Source organism: Lampetra fluviatilis, unplaced genomic scaffold, assembly GCF_964198595.1.
Source record: "Lampetra fluviatilis unplaced genomic scaffold, kcLamFluv1.1 SCAFFOLD_478, whole genome shotgun sequence".
NCBI lineage: Eukaryota > Metazoa > Chordata > Hyperoartia > Petromyzontiformes > Petromyzontidae > Lampetra > Lampetra fluviatilis.
This window is the reverse complement of record NW_027620888.1, coordinates 15001-35615: the sequence shown is the minus strand read 5'-3', so window position 1 is coordinate 35615 and position 20615 is coordinate 15001. Positions and strand designations below refer to the sequence as shown.

The following is a 20615-nucleotide window of genomic DNA, read 5'->3' as shown; positions in this document are numbered from 1 at the left end:
GGTGGTTGAGTGGGTGGTTGAGTGGGTGGGTGAGTGGGTGGGTGGCTGAGTGGGTGGGTGGTTGAGTGGGTGGGTGAGTGGCTGGGTGGTTGAGTGGGTAGTTGAGTGAGTGGGTGAATGATTGGGTGATTGAGTAGGTGAGTGGGTGGGTGAGTGGGTGAGTGAGTGGGGGGGGGGGGTGAATGATTGGGTGAGTGAGTAGGTGAGTGAGTAGGTGAGTGAGTAGGTGAGTGAGTAGGTGAGTGAGTGGGTGAGTGAATGAGTGGGTGAGTGAGTGGGTGAGTGAGTGGGTGAGTGAGTGAGTGGGTGAGTGAGTGGGTGAGTGAGTGGGTGAGTGAGTGAGTGGGTGAGTGAGTCGGTGAGTGAGTGAGTGGGTGAGTGAGTGGGTGAGTGAGTAGGTGAATGAGTGGGTGGGTGGGTAGGTGAGTGAGTAGGTAAGTGAATGAGTGAGTAGGTAAGTGAATGAGTGAGTGGGTGGGTGAGAAGGTGAGTGAGTAGGTGAGTGAGTGAGTGAGTAGGTGAGTGAGTAGGTGAGTGAGTGAGTGAGTGGGTGGGTGAGTGAGTGGGTGAGTGAGTGAGTGGGTGGGTGAGTGAGTGGGTGAGTGAGTGAGTGAGTAGGTGAGTGAGTAGGTGAGTGAGTGAGTGAGTAGGTGAGTGAGTAGGTGAGTGAGTGGGTGAGTGAGTGAGTGAGTGGGTGAGTGAGTGGGTGAGTGAGTAGGTGAATGAGTGGGTGGGTGAGTGAGTGGGTGCGTGAGTGGGTGAGTGAGTGGGTGAGTGAGTAGGTAAGTGAATGAGTGAGTAGGTGAGTGAGTAGGTGAGTGAGTGAGTGAGTGGGTGGGTGAGTGAGTGAGTGAGTGAGTGGGTGAGTGAGTGGGTGAGTGAGTGGGTGAGTGAGTGGGTGAGTGAGTGAGTGAGTGGGTGAGTGAGTCGGTGAGTGAGTGAGTTGGTGAGTGAGTGGGTGAGTGAGTGGGTGAGTGAGTGGGTGAGTGAGTGGGTGAGTGAGTAGGTGAATGAGTGGGTGGGTGAGTGAGTGGGTGCGTGAGTAGGTGAGTGAGTAGGTGAGTGAGTGAGTGAGTAGGTGAGTGAGTAGGTGAGTGAGTGGGTGGGTGAGTGGGTGGGTGAGTGAGTGGGTGAGTAAGTAGGTGAGTGAGTGGGTGGGTAGGTGAGTGAGTGGGTGAGTGGGTGAGTGGGTGAGTGAGTGAGTGAGTGGGTGAGTGAGTGGGTGAGTGAGTGAGTGAGTGGGTGAGTGGGTGAGTGAGTGGGTGGGTGAGAGAGTGGATGAGTGAGTGAGTGAGTAGGTGAGTGAGTCGGTGAGTGAGTGAGTGGGTGAGTGAGTGGGTGAGTGAGTGGGTGAGTGAGTGAGTAGGTGAGTGAGTAGGTGAGTGAGTGAGTGAGTAGGTGAGTGAGTAGGTGAGTGAGTGAGTAAGTGAGTGAGTAGGTGAGTGAGTGAGTGAGTAGGTGAGTGAGTAGGTGAGTGAGTGGGTGGCTGAGTGAGTGGGTGAGTGAGTAGGTGGGTGAGTGGGTGGGTGGGTGAGCGGGTGGGTGAGCGGGTGGGTGAGCGGGTGGGTGAGTGAGTGAGTGGGTGGGTGAGTGAGTGAGTGGGTGGGTGGGTGGGTGAGCGGGTGGGTGGGTGAGTGAGTGGGTGAGTGAGTAGGTGAGTGAGTAGGTGAGTGAGTAGGTGAGTGAGTGGGTGGGTGAGTGAGTGGGTGAGTGAGTAGGTGAGTGAGTGGGTGGGTAGGTGAGTGAGTGGGTGGGTGGGTGAGTGGGTGAGTGAGTCTGGGATGTCCAACTTGACCTGGGTCACATGAATCACGAAATTCCGCACAAATAACAATTTGTACAGAACCACTGCTTATCACGCTGAGAGGAATTCTAAACATTGCCTAACGCAAAGCTCCTGGGTTGTGTGAGTCTATGGGGCAGTGTTGAGTCTATGGGAAGTGCTGAGTCTATGGTGCAGTGCTGAGTCTATGGTGCAGTGTTGAGTCTATGGGCAGAGTGAGTCGAGTCTATGGGCAGTGTTGAGTCTATGGTGCAGTGTTGAGTCTTTGGTGCAGTGTTGAGTCTATGGGCAGAGTGAGTCGAGTCTATGGGCAGTGATGAGTGTATGGTGCAGTGTTGAGTGTATGGGGCAGTGTTGAGTGTATGGGCAGTGTTGAGTCTATGGGGCAGTGTTGAGTGTATGGGCAGTGTTGAGTCTATGGGCAGTGTTGAGTCTATGGTGCAGTGTTGAGTCTATGGTGCAGTGCTGAGTCTATGGTGCAGTGTTGAGTCTATGGGCAGTGTTGAGTCTATGGTGCAGTGTTGAGTCTATGGTGCAGTGTTGAGTCTATGGGCAGTGTTGAGTCTATGGGCAGTGTTGAGTCTATGGTGCAGTGTTGAGTCTATGGGCAGTGTTGAGTCTATAGGCAGTGTTGAGTCTATGGGCAGTGTTGAGTCTATGGTGCAGTGTTGAGTCTATGGGCAGTGTTGAGTCTATAGGCAGTGTTGAGTCTATGGGCAGTGTTGAGTCTATGGGCAGTGTTGAGTCTATGGGGCAGTGTTGAGTCTATGGGCAGTGTTGAGTCTATGGTGCAGTGTTGAGTCTATGGGGCAGTGTTGAGTCTATGGTGCAGTGTTGAGTCTATGGGCAGTGTTGAGTCTATGGGGCAGTGTTGAGTCTATGGGCAGTGTTGAGTCTATGGGGCAGTGTTGAGTCTATGGTGCAGTGCTGAGTCTATGGTGCAGTGTTGAGTCTATGGTGCAGTGTTGAGTCTATGGGCAGTGTTGAGTCTATGGTGCAGTGTTGAGTCTATGGTGCAGTGTTGAGTCTATGGTGCAGTGTTGAGTCTATGGGGCAGTGTTGAGTCTATGGGGCAGTGTTGAGTCTATGGGCAGTGTTGAGTCTATGGTGCAGTGCTGAGTCTATGGTGCAGTGTTGAGTCTATGGTGCAGTGTTGAGTCTATGGGCAGTGTTGAGTCTATGGTGCAGTGTTGAGTCTATGGTGCAGTGTTGAGTCTATGGTGCAGTGTTGAGTCTATGGTGCAGTGTTGAGTCTATGGGGCAGTGTTGAGTCTATGGGCAGTGTTGAGTCTATGGTGCAGTGTTGAGTCTATGGTGCAGTGTTGAGTCTATGGGGCAGTGTTGAGTCTATGGGGCAGTGTTGAGTCTATGGTGCAGTGTTGAGTCTATGGTGCAGTGTTGAGTCTATGGTGCAGTGTTGAGTCTATGGGCAGTGTTGAGTCTATGGTGCAGTGTTGAGTCTATGGGGCAGTGTTGAGTCTATGGGGCAGTGTTGAGTCTATGGGGCAGTGTTGAGTCTATGGTGCAGTGTTGAGTCTATGGGGCAGTGTTGAGTCTATGGGCAGTGTTGAGTCTATGGTGCAGTGTTGAGTCTATGGGGCAGTGTTGAGTCTATGGGGCAGTGTTGAGTCTATGGGGCAGTGTTGAGTCTATGGGCAGTGTTGAGTCTATGGTGCAGTGTTGAGTCTGTGTTGCAGTGTTGAGTCTATGGGGCAGTGTTGAGTCTATGGGGCAGTGTTGAGTCTATGGTGCAGTGTTGAGTCTATGGGCAGTGTTGAGTCTATGGTGCAGTGTTGAGTCTATGGTGCAGTGTTGAGTCTATGGGCAGTGTTGAGTCTATTGGGCAGTGTTGAGTCTATGGGGCAGTGTTGAGTCTATGGGGCAGTGTTGAGTCTATGGGGCAGTGTTGAGTCTATGGTGCAGTGTTGAGTCTATGGGCAGTGTTGAGTCTATGGTGCAGTGTTGAGTCTATGGTGCAGTGTTGAGTCTATGGGCAGTGTTGAGTCTATGGTGCAGTGTTGAGTCTATGGTGCAGTGTTGAGTCTATGGGGCAGTGTTGAGTCTATGGGGCAGTGTTGAGTCTATGGTGCAGTGTTGAGTCTATGGGCAGTGTTGAGTCTATGGTGCAGTGTTGAGTCTATGGTGCAGTGTTGAGTCTATGGTGCAGTGTTGAGTCTATGGGCAGTGTTGAGTCTATGGTGCAGTGTTGAGTCTATGGTGCAGTGTTGAGTCTATGGGCAGTGTTGAGTCTATGGGGCAGTGTTGAGTCTATGGTGCAGTGTTGAGTCTATGGTGCAGTGTTGAGTCTATGGTGCAGTGTTGAGTCTATGGGCAGTGTTGAGTCTATGGTGCAGTGTTGAGTCTATGGTGCAGTGTTGAGTCTATGGTGCAGTGTTGAGTCTATGGGCAGTGTTGAGTCTATGGTGCAGTGTTGAGTCTATGGGCAGTGTTGAGTCTATGGGGCAGTGTTGAGTCTATGGGCAGTGTTGAGTCTATGGTGCAGTGTTGAGTCTATGGTGCAGTGTTGAGTCTATGGTGCAGTGCTGAGTCTATGGGGCAGTGTTGAGTCTATGGTGCAGTGTTGAGTCTATGGGGCAGTGTTGAGTCTATGGGCAGTGTTGAGTCTATGGTGCAGTGTTGAGTCTATGGTGCAGTGTTGAGTCTATGGGGCAGTGTTGAGTCTATGGGGCAGTGTTGAGTCTATGGTGCAGTGTTGAGTCTATGGGCAGTGTTGAGTCTATGGTGCAGTGTTGAGTCTATGGTGCAGTGTTGAGTCTATGGGCAGTGTTGAGTCTATTGGGCAGTGTTGAGTCTATGGGGCAGTGTTGAGTCTATGGGGCAGTGTTGAGTCTATGGGGCAGTGTTGAGTCTATGGTGCAGTGTTGAGTCTATGGGCAGTGTTGAGTCTATGGTGCAGTGTTGAGTCTATGGTGCAGTGTTGAGTCTATGGGCAGTGTTGAGTCTATGGTGCAGTGTTGAGTCTATGGTGCAGTGTTGAGTCTATGGGGCAGTGTTGAGTCTATGGGGCAGTGTTGAGTCTATGGTGCAGTGTTGAGTCTATGGGCAGTGTTGAGTCTATGGTGCAGTGTTGAGTCTATGGTGCAGTGTTGAGTCTATGGTGCAGTGTTGAGTCTATGGGCAGTGTTGAGTCTATGGTGCAGTGTTGAGTCTATGGTGCAGTGTTGAGTCTATGGGCAGTGTTGAGTCTATGGGGCAGTGTTGAGTCTATGGTGCAGTGTTGAGTCTATGGTGCAGTGTTGAGTCTATGGTGCAGTGTTGAGTCTATGGGCAGTGTTGAGTCTATGGTGCAGTGTTGAGTCTATGGTGCAGTGTTGAGTCTATGGGCAGTGTTGAGTCTATGGTGCAGTGTTGAGTCTATGGGCAGTGTTGAGTCTATGGGGCAGTGTTGAGTCTATGGGCAGTGTTGAGTCTATGGTGCAGTGTTGAGTCTATGGTGCAGTGTTGAGTCTATGGTGCAGTGCTGAGTCTATGGGGCAGTGTTGAGTCTATGGTGCAGTGTTGAGTCTATGGGCAGTGTTGAGTCTATGGGGCAGTGTTGAGTCTATGGGCAGTGTTGAGTCTATGGTGCAGTGTTGAGTCTATGGTGCAGTGCTGAGTCTATGGGGCAGTGTTGAGTCTATGGTGCAGTGTTGAGTCTATGGGGCAGTGTTGAGTCTATGGGGCAGTGTTGAGTCTATGGTGCAGTGTTGAGTCTATGGGGCAGTGTTGAGTCTATGGTGCAGTGTTGAGTCTATGGTGCAGTGTTGAGTCTATGGGGCAGTGTTGAGTCTATGGTGCAGTGCTGAGTCTATGGTGCAGTGTTGAGTCTATGGTGCAGTGCTGAGTCTATGGTGCAGTGCTGAGTCTATGGTGCAGTGCTGAGTCTATGGTGCAGTGTTGAGTCTATGGTGCAGTGTTGAGTCTATGGTGCAGTGCTGAGTCTATGGTGCAGTGTTGAGTCTATGGGGCAGTGCTGAGTCTATGGTGCAGTGTTGAGTCTATGGGTGGCAGTGTTGAGTCTATGGTGCAGTGTTGAGTCTATGGGTGGCAGTGTTGAGTCTATGGGCAGTGTTGAGTCTATGGTGCAGTGTTGAGTCTATGGTGCAGTGTTGAGTCTATGGTGCAGTGTTGAGTCTATGGTGCAGTGTTGAGTCTATGGGGCAGTGCTGAGTCTATGGGGCAGTGCTGAGTCTATGGTGCAGTGCTGAGTCTATGGGGCAGTGCTGAGTCTATGGTGCAGTGTTGAGTCTATGGGCAGTGTTGAGTCTATGGTGCAGTGTTGAGTCTATGGTGCAGTGCTGAGTCTATGGGGCAGTGCTGAGTCTATGTGCAATGTTGAGTCTATGTGCAATGTTGATAGTGATGCTGATGATGTTGATGGTGATGATGATGCTGGTGGTTTTGATGATGATGTAAGAGGATGTGATGGAAGAAGAGGATGTGTATGGCAATAGGTGGATGTGTCAATCTATCTGTGTGTGTGTCTGTGTGTGTGTGTGTCTGTGTGTGTGTCTGTGTGTGTGTGTGTGTCTGTGTGTGTGTGTCTGTGTGTGTCTGTGTGTGTGTGTGTGTGTCTGTGTGTGTGTCTGTGTGTCACTGTGTGTGTGTGTCTGTGTGTGTGTGTCTGTGTGTGTGTCTGTGTGTGTGTCTGTGTGTGTGTCTGTGTGTGTGCGTCTGTGTGTCTGTGTGTGTGTCTGTGTGTGTGTCTGTGTGTGTGTGTGTGCGTCTGTGTGTTTGTGTGTGTGTCTGTGTGTGTGTCTGTGTGTGTGTCTGTGTGTGTGTATCTGTGTGTCACTGTGTGTGTGTGTGTGTCTGTGTGTGTGTGTGCGTCTGTGTGTCTGTGTGTGTGTCTGTGTGTGTGTGTCTGTGTGTTTGTGTGTGTGTCTGTGTGTGTGTCTGTGTGTGAGTGTGTCTGTGTGTCACTGTGTGTGTGTGTGTGTCTGTGTGTGTGTGTGTCTGTGTGTGTGTGTGTCTGTGTGTGAGTGTGTCTGTGTGTCACTGTGTGTGTGTCTGTGTGTGTGTGTCTGTGTGTGTGTGTCTGTGTGAGTGTGTCTGTGTGTGTGTGTCTGTGTGTCACTGTGTGTGTGTGTGTGTCTGTGTGTGTGTCTGTGTGTCACTGTGTGTGTGTGTGTCTGTGTGTGTGTGTGTGTCTGTCTGTGTGTGTGTCTGTGTGTGTGTCTGTGTGTCACTGTGTGTGTGTGTGTCTGTGTGTGTGTGTGTGTCTGTGTGTGAGTGTGTCTGTGTGTGTGTGAGTGTGTCTGTGTGTCACTGTGAGTGTGTCTGTGTGTGTGAGTGTGTCTGTGTGAGTGTGTCTGTGTGTGTGTGTGTCTGTGTGTGTGTGTCTGTGTGTGTGTCTGTGTCTTCATGTTGTACGCGTGGCCTTTTAAGCTTCCTGTTGTGGTTATGGGTGGAGAAGTAGTCAGCAAAGACAAAGCTCCCCCAAGTAGCCTCGAGCAGGCTGTAGGGGCAAGTGCTGTTGGAAGCGAGTAGCAGCACCGCCTATGATGTACATAGAGACAAAGATCCCCCAGGTAGCCTGGGGGATATACGGACAAAGACACACGTAGACTCACACATATACAAACATATCGACACACAGACACACACACAGACACACAGACAAACACACAAACACACACAGACACACAGACACACACAGACACACACACAGATACACACACACACAGACACTCACACACACAGAGACAGACACACAGACACACACATACAGACAGACATACACACAGACACACACACACAGACACACACAGTCACACACAGTCACACACACACAAACACACAGACGCACACACACAGACACAGCCACACACACAGACACATACATACAGACACACACAAATACACACACAAACACACAGACGCACACACACAGACACACACAGACACACACACAGACACACACACAGACACACACACAAACACACAGACGCACACACACAGACACACACACACAGACACACACACACACACACACAGACACACACAGACACACACACAGACACACACACAGACAAACACACACACACAGACACACACACAGACACACACACAGACAAACACACACACACAGACACACACAGACACACACACAGCCACACACAGTCACACACACACACATACACACACACAGACACACACACAGACACACACACAGACAAACACACAGACAAACACACACACACACACAGACACACACAGACACACACACAGACACACACACAGACACACACACAGACACACACACAGACAAACACACACACACACACAGACACACACAGACACACACACAGACACGCAGAGGTGATGGGGGTGGTGGTGGTGATGGGGGTGGTGGTGATGGGGATGGTGGTGGTGGGGATGGTGGTGATGGGGGTGATGGTGGTGGTGATGGTGGTGATGGTGGTGATGGTGGTGATGGTGGTGGTGGTGATGGTGGTGATGGTGGTGGTGGTGAGTGAGTGATGGTGGTGATGGGGGTGGTGGTGATGGTGGTGATGGTGGTGATGGTGGTGGTGGTGATGGTGGTGATGGTGGTGGTGATGGTGGTGATGGTGGTGGTGATGGTGATGATGATGGCGATGGGGGTGGTGATGGGGGTGGTGATGGGGATGGTGATGGTGGTGATGGGGGTGGTGATGGGGATGGTGATGGTGGTGATGGTGGTGGTGATAGGGGTGGTGGTGATGGTGATGATGGTGATGATGGTGATGATGGTGGTGAGTGAGTGATGGTGGTGATGCTGAGTGACATCGCAACGGGCCGTACCAGGCTAGGTGCACCTTAAAGTTGTACTGCACTCCCTGCGACATGCAGCATCATCATCATCAGCAGCAGCATCATCATCAGCAGCATCATCATCAGCAAGAACGACATCCGATGGAGGCCAAACTCAACATCACTGCAGGGAACATCACCCTGAGTCTCATCTTGGTCAAGAACAGGTGGACATCCTCACCAACATCACTCACTCACCATCAATCACTCACTCACTCACTCATACACTCACTCACTCATACACTCACTCACTCACTCATACACTCACTCACTCACTCATACACACACTCACTCACTCATACACTCACTCACTCATACACTCACTCATACACTCACTCACTCATACACTCACTCACTCATACACTCACTCATACACTCACTCACTCATACACTCACTCACTCATACACTCACTCATACACTCACTCACTCACTCATACACTCACTCACTCATACACTCACTCACTCATACACTCACTCACTCACTCATACACTCACTCACTCACTCATACACTCACTCACTCACTCATACACTCACTCACTCATACACTCACTCACTCATACACTCACTCACTCATACACTCACTCACTCACTCATACACTCACTCACTCATACACTCACTCACTCATACACTCACTCACTCAGTCACTCATACACTCACTCACTCACTCATACACTCACTCATACACTCACTCATACACTCACTCACTCACTCATACACTCACTCATACACTCACTCATACACTCACTCACTCACTCACTCATACACTCACTCACTCATACACTCACTCACTCATACACTCACTCATACACTCACTCACTCATACACTCAATCACTCATACACTCACTCACTCACTCATACACTCACTCACTCATACACTCACTCACTCATACACTCACTCACTCATACACTCACTCACTCATACACTCACTCACTCATACACTCACTCACTCATACACTCACTCACTCATACACTCACTCACTCATACACTCACTCATACACTCACTCACTCATACACTCACTCACTCATACACTCACTCACTCATACACTCACTCATACACTCACTCACTCATACACTCACTCACTCATACACTCACTCATACACTCACTCACTCATACACTCACTCACTCACTCATACACTCACTCACCATCACTCACTCACTCATACACTCACTCACTCATACACTCACTCACTCATACACTCACTCACTCATACACTCACTCACTCATACACTCACTCATACACTCACTCACTCATACACTCAATCACTCATACACTCACTCACTCACTCATACACTCACTCACTCATACACTCACTCACTCATACACTCACTCACTCATACACTCACTCACTCATACACTCACTCACTCATACACTCACTCACTCATACACTCACTCATACACTCACTCACTCATACACTCACTCACTCATACACTCACTCACTCATACACTCACTCACTCATACACTCACTCACTCATACACTCACTCATACACTCACTCACTCATACACTCACTCACTCATACACTCACTCATACACTCACTCATACACTCACTCATACACTCACTCACTCATACACTCACTCACTCATACACTCACTCACTCACTCATACACTCACTCACTCATACACTCACTCACTCATACACTCACTCACTCATACACTCACTCACTCATACACTCACTCATACACTCACTCACTCATACACTCACTCACTCACTCATACACTCACTCATACACTCACTCACTCATACACTCACTCATACACTCACTCACTCATACACTCACTCACTCATACACTCACTCACTCATACACTCACTCACTCATACACTCACTCATACACTCACTCACTCATACACTCACTCACTCATACACTCACTCACTCACTCATACACTCACTCACTCATACACTCACTCACTCATACACTCACTCACTCACTCATACACTCACTCACTCACTCATACACTCACTCACTCACTCATACACTCACTCACTCATACACTCACTCACTCATACACTCACTCACTCATACACTCACTCACTCACTCATACACTCACTCACTCATACACTCACTCACTCATACACTCACTCACTCAGTCACTCATACACTCACTCACTCACTCATACACTCACTCATACACTCACTCATACACTCACTCACTCACTCATACACTCACTCACTCATACACTCACTCACTCATACACTCACTCATACACTCACTCACTCATACACTCAATCACTCATACACTCACTCACTCACTCATACACTCACTCACTCATACACTCACTCACTCATACACTCACTCACTCATACACTCACTCACTCATACACTCACTCACTCATACACTCACTCACTCATACACTCACTCATACACTCACTCACTCATACACTCACTCACTCATACACTCACTCACTCATACACTCACTCATACACTCACTCACTCATACACTCACTCACTCATACACTCACTCACTCATACACTCACTCACTCATACACTCACTCATACACTCACTCATACACTCACTCATACACTCACTCACTCATACACTCACTCACTCATACACTCACTCACTCACTCATACACTCACTCATACACTCACTCACTCATACACTCACTCACTCATACACTCACTCACTCATACACTCACTCATACACTCACTCACTCATACACTCACTCACTCACTCATACACTCACTCATACACTCACTCACTCACTCATACACTCACTCACTCATACACTCACTCACTCACTCATACACTCACTCACTCATACACTCACTCACTCATACACTCACTCACTCATACACTCACTCACTCATACACTCACTCACTCATACACTCACTCACTCATACACTCACTCACTCATACACTCACTCACTCATACACTCACTCACTCATACACTCACTCACTCACTCATACACTCACTCACTCACTCATACACTCACTCACTCACTCATACACTCACTCACTCATACACTCACTCATACACTCACTCATACACTCACTCACTCACTCATACACTCACTCACTCATACACTCACTCACTCACTCATACACTCACTCACTCATACACTCACTCACTCACTCATACACTCACTCATACACTCACTCACTCATACACTCACTCACTCATACACTCACTCACTCACTCATACACTCACTCACTCACTCATACACTCACTCACTCACTCATACACTCACTCACTCATACACTCATTCATACACTCATACACTCACTCATACACTCACTCACTCATACACTCACTCACTCATACACTCACTCAATCACTCATACACTCACTCACTCACTCATACACTCACTCACTCATACACTCACTCACTCATACACTCACTCACTCATACACTCACTCACTCATACACTCACTCACTCATACACTCACTCATACACTCACTCACTCATACACTCACTCACTCATACACTCACTCACTCATACACTCACTCATACACTCACTCACTCATACACTCACTCATACACTCACTCACTCATACACTCACTCACTCATACACTCACTCATACACTCACTCATACACTCACTCATACACTCACTCACTCATACACTCACTCACTCATACACTCACTCACTCACTCATACACTCACTCATACACTCACTCACTCATACACTCACTCACTCATACACTCACTCACTCATACACTCACTCATACACTCACTCACTCATACACTCACTCACTCACTCATACACTCACTCATACACTCACTCACTCACTCATACACTCACTCACTCATACACTCACTCACTCACTCATACACTCACTCACTCATACACTCACTCACTCATACACTCACTCACTCATACACTCACTCACTCATACACTCACTCACTCATACACTCACTCACTCATACACTCACTCACTCATACACTCACTCACTCATACACTCACTCACTCATACACTCACTCACTCATACACTCACTCACTCACTCATACACTCACTCACTCACTCATACACTCACTCACTCACTCATACACTCACTCATACACTCACTCACTCACTCATACACTCACTCACTCATACACTCACTCACTCACTCATACACTCACTCACTCATACACTCACTCACTCACTCATACACTCACTCACTCATACACTCATTCATACACTCATACACTCACTCATACACTCACTCACTCATACACTCACTCACTCATACACTCACTCACTCACTCATACACTCACTCACTCACTCATACACTCACTCACTCATACACTCATTCATACACTCATACACTCACTCATACACTCACTCACTCATACACTCACTCACTCATACACTCACTCACTCACTCATACACTCACTCACTCATACACTCATTCATACACTCATACACTCACTCATACACTCACTCACTCATACACTCACTCACTCATCATACACTCACTCACTCACTCATACACTCACTCACTCATACACTCATTCATACACTCATACACTCACTCATACACTCACTCACTCATACACTCACTCACTCATACACTCACTCACTCATACACTCACTCACTCACTCATACACTCACTCACTCATACACTCATCATACACTCATACACTCACTCATACACTCACTCACTCATACACTCACTCACTCATACACTCACTCACTCACTCATACACTCACTCACTCATACACTCATTCATACACTCACTCATACACTCACTCACCATCACTCACTCACTCATACACTCACTCACTCATACACTCACTCACTCATACACTCACTCACTCATACACTCACTCATACACTCACTCACTCATACACTCACTCATACACTCAATCACTCATACACTCACTCACTCACTCATACACTCACTCACTCATACACTCACTCACTCATACACTCACTCACTCATACACTCACTCACTCATACACTCACTCACTCATACACTCACTCATACACTCACTCACTCATACACTCACTCACTCATACACTCACTCACTCATACACTCACTCACTCATACACTCACTCACTCATACACTCACTCATACACTCACTCACTCATACACTCACTCACTCATACACTCACTCATACACTCACTCATACACTCACTCATACACTCACTCACTCATACACTCACTCACTCATACACTCACTCACTCACTCATACACTCACTCATACACTCACTCACTCATACACTCACTCACTCATACACTCACTCACTCATACACTCACTCATACACTCACTCACTCATACACTCACTCACTCACTCATACACTCACTCATACACTCACTCACTCACTCATACACTCACTCACTCATACACTCACTCACTCACTCATACACTCACTCACTCATACACTCACTCACTCATACACTCACTCACTCATACACTCACTCACTCATACACTCACTCACTCATACACTCACTCACTCATACACTCACTCACTCATACACTCACTCACTCATACACTCACTCACTCATACACTCACTCACTCACTCATACACTCACTCACTCATACACTCACTCACTCATACACTCACTCACTCACTCATACACTCACTCACTCACTCATACACTCACTCACTCACTCATACACTCACTCACTCATACACTCACTCATACACTCACTCATACACTCACTCACTCACTCATACACTCACTCACTCATACACTCACTCACTCACTCATACACTCACTCACTCACTCATACACTCACTCACTCACTCATACACTCACTCACTCATACACTCATTCATACACTCATACACTCACTCATACACTCACTCACTCATACACTCACTCACTCATACACTCACTCACTCACTCATACACTCACTCACTCACTCATACACTCACTCACTCACTCATACACTCACTCACTCATACACTCATTCATACACTCATACACTCACTCATACACTCACTCACTCATACACTCACTCACTCATACACTCACTCACTCACTCATACACTCACTCACTCACTCATACACTCACTCACTCACTCATACACTCACTCACTCATACACTCATTCATACACTCATACACTCACTCATACACTCACTCACTCATACACTCACTCACTCATACACTCACTCAATCACTCATACACTCACTCACTCACTCATACACTCACTCACTCATACACTCACTCACTCATACACTCACTCACTCATACACTCACTCACTCATACACTCACTCACTCATACACTCACTCATACACTCACTCACTCATACACTCACTCACTCATACACTCACTCACTCATACACTCACTCACTCATACACTCACTCACTCATACACTCACTCATACACTCACTCACTCATACACTCACTCACTCACTCATACACTCACTCATACACTCACTCACTCACTCATACACTCACTCACTCATACACTCACTCACTCACTCATACACTCACTCACTCATACACTCACTCACTCATACACTCACTCACTCATACACTCACTCACTCATACACTCACTCACTCATACACTCACTCACTCATACACTCACTCACTCATACACTCACTCACTCATACACTCACTCACTCATACACTCACTCACTCATACACTCACTCACTCACTCATACACTCACTCACTCACTCATACACTCACTCACTCACTCATACACTCACTCACTCATACACTCACTCATACACTCACTCATACACTCACTCACTCACTCATACACTCACTCACTCATACACTCACTCACTCACTCATACACTCACTCACTCATACACTCACTCACTCACTCATACACTCACTCACTCATACACTCATTCATACACTCACTCACTCATACACTCACTCACTCATACACTCACTCACTCACTCATACACTCACTCACTCACTCATACACTCACTCATACACTCACTCACTCATACACTCACTCATACACTCACTCACTCATACACTCACTCACTCATACACTCACTCACTCACTCATACACTCACTCACTCACTCATACACTCACTCACTCACTCATACACTCACTCACTCATACACTCACTCACTCATACACTCACTCACTCACTCATACACTCACTCACTCATTCATACACTCATACACTCACTCATACACTCACTCACTCATACACTCACTCACTCATACACTCACTCACTCATACACTCACTCACTCACTCATACACTCACTCACTCACTCATACACTCACTCACTCATACACTCATTCATACACTCATACACTCACTCATACACTCACTCACTCATACACTCACTCACTCATACACTCACTCACTCATACACTCACTCACTCACTCATACACTCACTCACTCATACACTCACTCACTCATACACTCACTCACTCATACACTCACTCACTCATACACTCACTCACTCATACACTCACTCACTCATACACTCACTCACTCATACACTCACTCACTCATACACTCACTCACTCATACACTCACTCACTCATACACTCACTCACTCACTCATACACTCACTCACTCACTCATACACTCACTCACTCACTCATACACTCACTCACTCATACACTCACTCATACACTCACTCATACACTCACTCACTCACTCATACACTCACTCACTCATACACTCACTCACTCACTCATACACTCACTCACTCACTCATACACTCACTCACTCACTCATACACTCACTCATACACTCACTCACTCATACACTCATACACTCACTCATACACTCACTCATACACTCACTCACTCATACACTCACTCACTCACTCATACACTCACTCACTCACTCATACACTCACTCACTCACTCATACACTCACTCACTCATACACTCATTCATACACTCATACACTCACTCATACACTCACTCACTCATACACTCACTCACTCATACACTCACTCACTCATACACTCACTCACTCACTCATACACTCACTCACTCACTCATACACTCACTCACTCATACACTCATTCATACACTCATACACTCACTCACTCATACACTCACTCACTCATACACTCACTCACTCATACACTCACTCACTCATACACTCACTCACTCATACACTCACTCACTCACTCATACACTCACTCACTCACTCATACACTCACTCACTCATACATGTGTGTGTGTGACGCTGTGTGTGTGTGTGTGACGCTGTGTGTGTGTGTGTGACGCTGTGTGTGTGTGTGTGACGCTGTGTGTGTGTGACGCTGTGTGTGTGACGCTGTGTGTGTGACGCTGTGTGTGTGTGACGCTGTGTGTGTGTGACGCTGTGTGTGTGACGCTGTGTGTGTGTGTGTGACGCTGTGTGTGTGTGTGTGACGCTGTGTGTGTGTGACGCTGTGTGTGTGTGACGCTGTGTGTGTGTGACGCTGTGTGTGTGTGACGCTGTGTGTGTGTGACGCTGTGTGTGTGTGACGCTGTGTGTGTGTGTGTGACGCTGTGTGTGTGTGACGCTGTGTGTGTGTGACGCTGTGTGTGTGTGACGCTGTGTGTGTGTGACGCTGTGTGTGTGTGACGCTGTGTGTGTGTGACGCTGTGTGTGTGTGACGCTGTGTGTGTGTGACGCTGTGTGTGTGTGACGCTGTGTGTGTGTGACGCTGTGTGTGTGTGACGCTGTGTGTGTGTGACGCTGTGTGTGTGTGACGCTGTGTGTGTGTGACGCTGTGTGTGTGTGACGCTGTGTGTGACGCTGTGTGTGACGCTGTGTGTGACGCTGTGTGTGACGCTGTGTGTGACGCTGTGTGTGACGCTGTGTGTGTGACGCTGTGTGTGTGTGACGCTGTGTGTGTGACGCTGTGTGTGACGCTGTGTGTGACGCTGTGTGTGACGCTGTGTGTGTGTGTGTGACGCTGTGTGTGTGTGTGTGTGACGCTGTGTGTGTGTGTGTGTGACGCTGTGTGTGTGTGTGTGACGCTGTGTGTGTGTGTGTGACGCTGTGTGTGACGCTGTGTGTGACGCTGTGTGTGACGCTGTGTGTGACGCTGTGTGTGACGCTGTGTGTGACGCTGTGTGTGACGCTGTGTGTGTGTGTGTGACGCTGTGTGTGTGTGTGTGACGCTGTGTGTGTGTGTGTGACGCTGTGTGTGTGTGTGTGTGACGCTGTGTGTGTGTGTGTGACGCTGTGTGTGTGTGTGTGTGACGCTGTGTGTGACGCTGTGTGTGACGCTGTGTGTGTGTGTGTGACGCTGTGTGTGTGTGACGCTGTGTGTGTGTGACGCTGTGTGTGTGTGTGTGTGACGCTGTGTGTGTGTGACGCTGTGTGTGTGTGTGTGTGACGCTGTGTGTGTGTGTGTGTGACGCTGTGTGTGACGCTGTGTGTGACGCTGTGTGTGTGTGTGTGACGCTGTGTGTGTGTGTGTGACGCTGTGTGTGACGCTGTGTGTGACGCTGTGTGTGACGCTGTGTGTGACGCTGTGTGTGACGCTGTGTGTGACGCTGTGTGTGACGCTGTGTGTGTGTGTGTGACGCTGTGTGTGTGTGTGTGACGCTGTGTGTGTGTGTGTGTGACGCTGTGTGTGACGCTGTGTGTGACGCTGTGTGTGACGCTGTGTGTGACGCTGTGTGTGTGACGCTGTGTGTGTGACGCTGTGTGTGACGCTGTGTGTGACGCTGTGTGTGACGCTGTGTGTGTGTGTGTGACGCTGTGTGTGTGTGTGTGTGACGCTGTGTGTGTGTGTGTGTGACGCTGTGTGTGTGTGTGTGACGCTGTGTGTGTGTGTGTGTGACGCTGTGTGTGACGCTGTGTGTGACGCTGTGTGTGACGCTGTGTGTGACGCTGTGTGTGACGCTGTGTGTGACGCTGTGTGTGACGCTGTGTGTGACGCTGTGTGTGATGCTGTGTGTGTGTGTGTGACGCTGTGTGTGTGTGTGTGACGCTGTGTGTGTGTGTGTGACGCTGTGTGTGTGTGTGTGTGACGCTGTGTGTGTGTGTGTGACGCTGTGTGTGTGTGTGTGTGACGCTGTGTGTGACGCTGTGTGTGACGCTGTGTGTGTGTGTGTGACGCTGTGTGTGTGTGACGCTGTGTGTGTGTGTGTGACGCTGTGTGTGTGTGTGTGTGACGCTGTGTGTGTGTGTGTGTGACGCTGTGTGTGTGTGTGTGACGCTGTGTGTGACGCTGTGTGTGACGCTGTGTGTGTGTGTGTGACGCTGTGTGTGTGTGTGACGCTGTGTGTGTGACGCTGTGTGTGACGCTGTGTGTGACGCTGTGTGTGACGCTGTGTGTGACGCTGTGTGTGACGCTGTGTGTGACGCTGTGTGTGTGTGTGTGACGCTGTGTGTGTGTGTGTGTGACGCTGTGTGTGACGCTGTGTGTGACGCTGTGTGTGTGTGTGTGTGACGCTGTGTGTGACGCTGTGTGTGTGTGTGTGACGCTGTGTGTGACGCTGTGTGTGACGCTGTGTGTGTGTGTGTGACGCTGTGTGTGTGTGTGTGACGCTGTGTGTGTGTGTGTGACGCTGTGTGTGACGCTGTGTGTGACGCTGTGTGTGTGTGTGTGTGACGCTGTGTGTGTGTGTGTGACGCTGTGTGTGTGTGTGTGACGCTGTGTGTGTGACGCTGTGTGTGTGACGCTGTGTGTGTGACGCTGTGTGTGTGACGCTGTGTGTGTGACGCTGTGTGTGTGTGTGTGACGCTGTGTGTGTGACGCTGTGTGTGACGCTGTGTGTGACGCTGTGTGTGACGCTGTGTGTGACGCTGTGTGTGTGACGCTGTGTGTGTGACGCTGTGTGTGACGCTGTGTGTGTGTGTGTGTGACGCTGTGTGTGACGCTGTGTGTGACGCTGTGTGTGACGCTGTGTGTGTGTGTGTGTGTGTGTGTGTGACGCTGTGTGTGTGTGTGTGACGCTGTGTGTGTGTGTGTGACGCTGTGTGTGACGCTGTGTGTGTGTGTGACGCTGTGTGTGACGCTGTGTGTGACGCTGTGTGTGACGCTGTGTGTGACGCTGTGTGTGACGCTGTGTGTGACGCTGTGTGTGTGTGTGTGACGCTGTGTGTGTGTGTGTGACGCTGTGTGTGTGTGTGTGTGTGACGCTGTGTGTGTGTGTGTGACGCTGTGTGTGACGCTGTGTGTGACGCTGTGTGTGACGCTGTGTGTGACGCTGTGTGTGACGCTGTGTGTGTGTGTGTGACGCTGTGTGTGTGTGTGTGACGCTGTGTGTGTGTGTGTGTGACGCTGTGTGTGTGTGTGTGACGCTGTGTGTGACGCTGTGTGTGACGCTGTGTGTGTGTGTGTGACGCTGTGTGTGACGCTGTGTGTGACGCTGTGTGTGACGCTGTGTGTGTGTGTGTGACGCTGTGTGTGACGCTGTGTGTGTGTGTGTGACGCTGTGTGTGACGCTGTGTGTGACGCTGTGTGTGACGCTGTGTGTGACGCTGTGTGTGACGCTGTGTGTGACGCTGTGTGTGTGACGCTGTGTGTGTGACGCTGTGTGTGTGACGCTGTGTGTGACGCTGTGTGTGACGCTGTGTGTGACGCTGTGTGTGACGCTGTGTGTGTGTGTGTGTGACGCTGTGTGTGTGACGCTGTGTGTGTGACGCTGTGTGTGTGACGCTGTGTGTGTGACGCTGTGTGTGACGCTGTGTGTGTGACGCTGTGTGTGACGCTGTGTGTGACGCTGTGTGTGTGTGTGTGACGCTGTGTGTGTGACGCTGTGTGTGTGACGCTGTGTGTGTGACGCTGTGTGTGTGCAGAATGCTGTTGCCTCGATACTACACGGACACTCACTACCTAGACAGTGGTGAGGCAGTCATCACTCCTCTCAACCACTCGGTGAGTCACTCACCAAGTCACTCACCAAGTCACTCACCAAGTCACTCACCAAGTCACTCACCCAGTCACTCACTCACCCAGTTACTCATCCAGTCACTCACCACTCACCACGTCACTCACTCAGTCACTCTGTCAGTCACTCACCACTCACCAAGTCACTCACCCAGTCACTCACCACGTCACTCACCCAGTCACTCACCAAGTCACTCACCCAGTCACTCACCCAGTCACTCACCCAGTCACTCACCACGTCACTCAGTAACTCACTCACTCACCCAGT

The 20615-nt window shown here is 49.2% G+C and overlaps 1 protein-coding gene across 1 annotated transcript in view; it reads left to right on the top strand.

The window, feature by feature from the left end:
- The window catches only part of LOC144954504 (uncharacterized), a gene marked incomplete at both ends in the record, with an annotated part of 66098 nt that overhangs the window by 34177 nt on the left and 11306 nt on the right, over nt 1-20615 (top strand). The window contains 2 exons of the mRNA XM_078884978.1: nt 8618-8745; nt 20257-20335. Of these exons, the coding sequence (XP_078741104.1) occupies nt 8618-8745; nt 20257-20335 (207 nt within the window). The remainder of the gene's footprint in view (nt 1-8617; nt 8746-20256; nt 20336-20615) is intronic.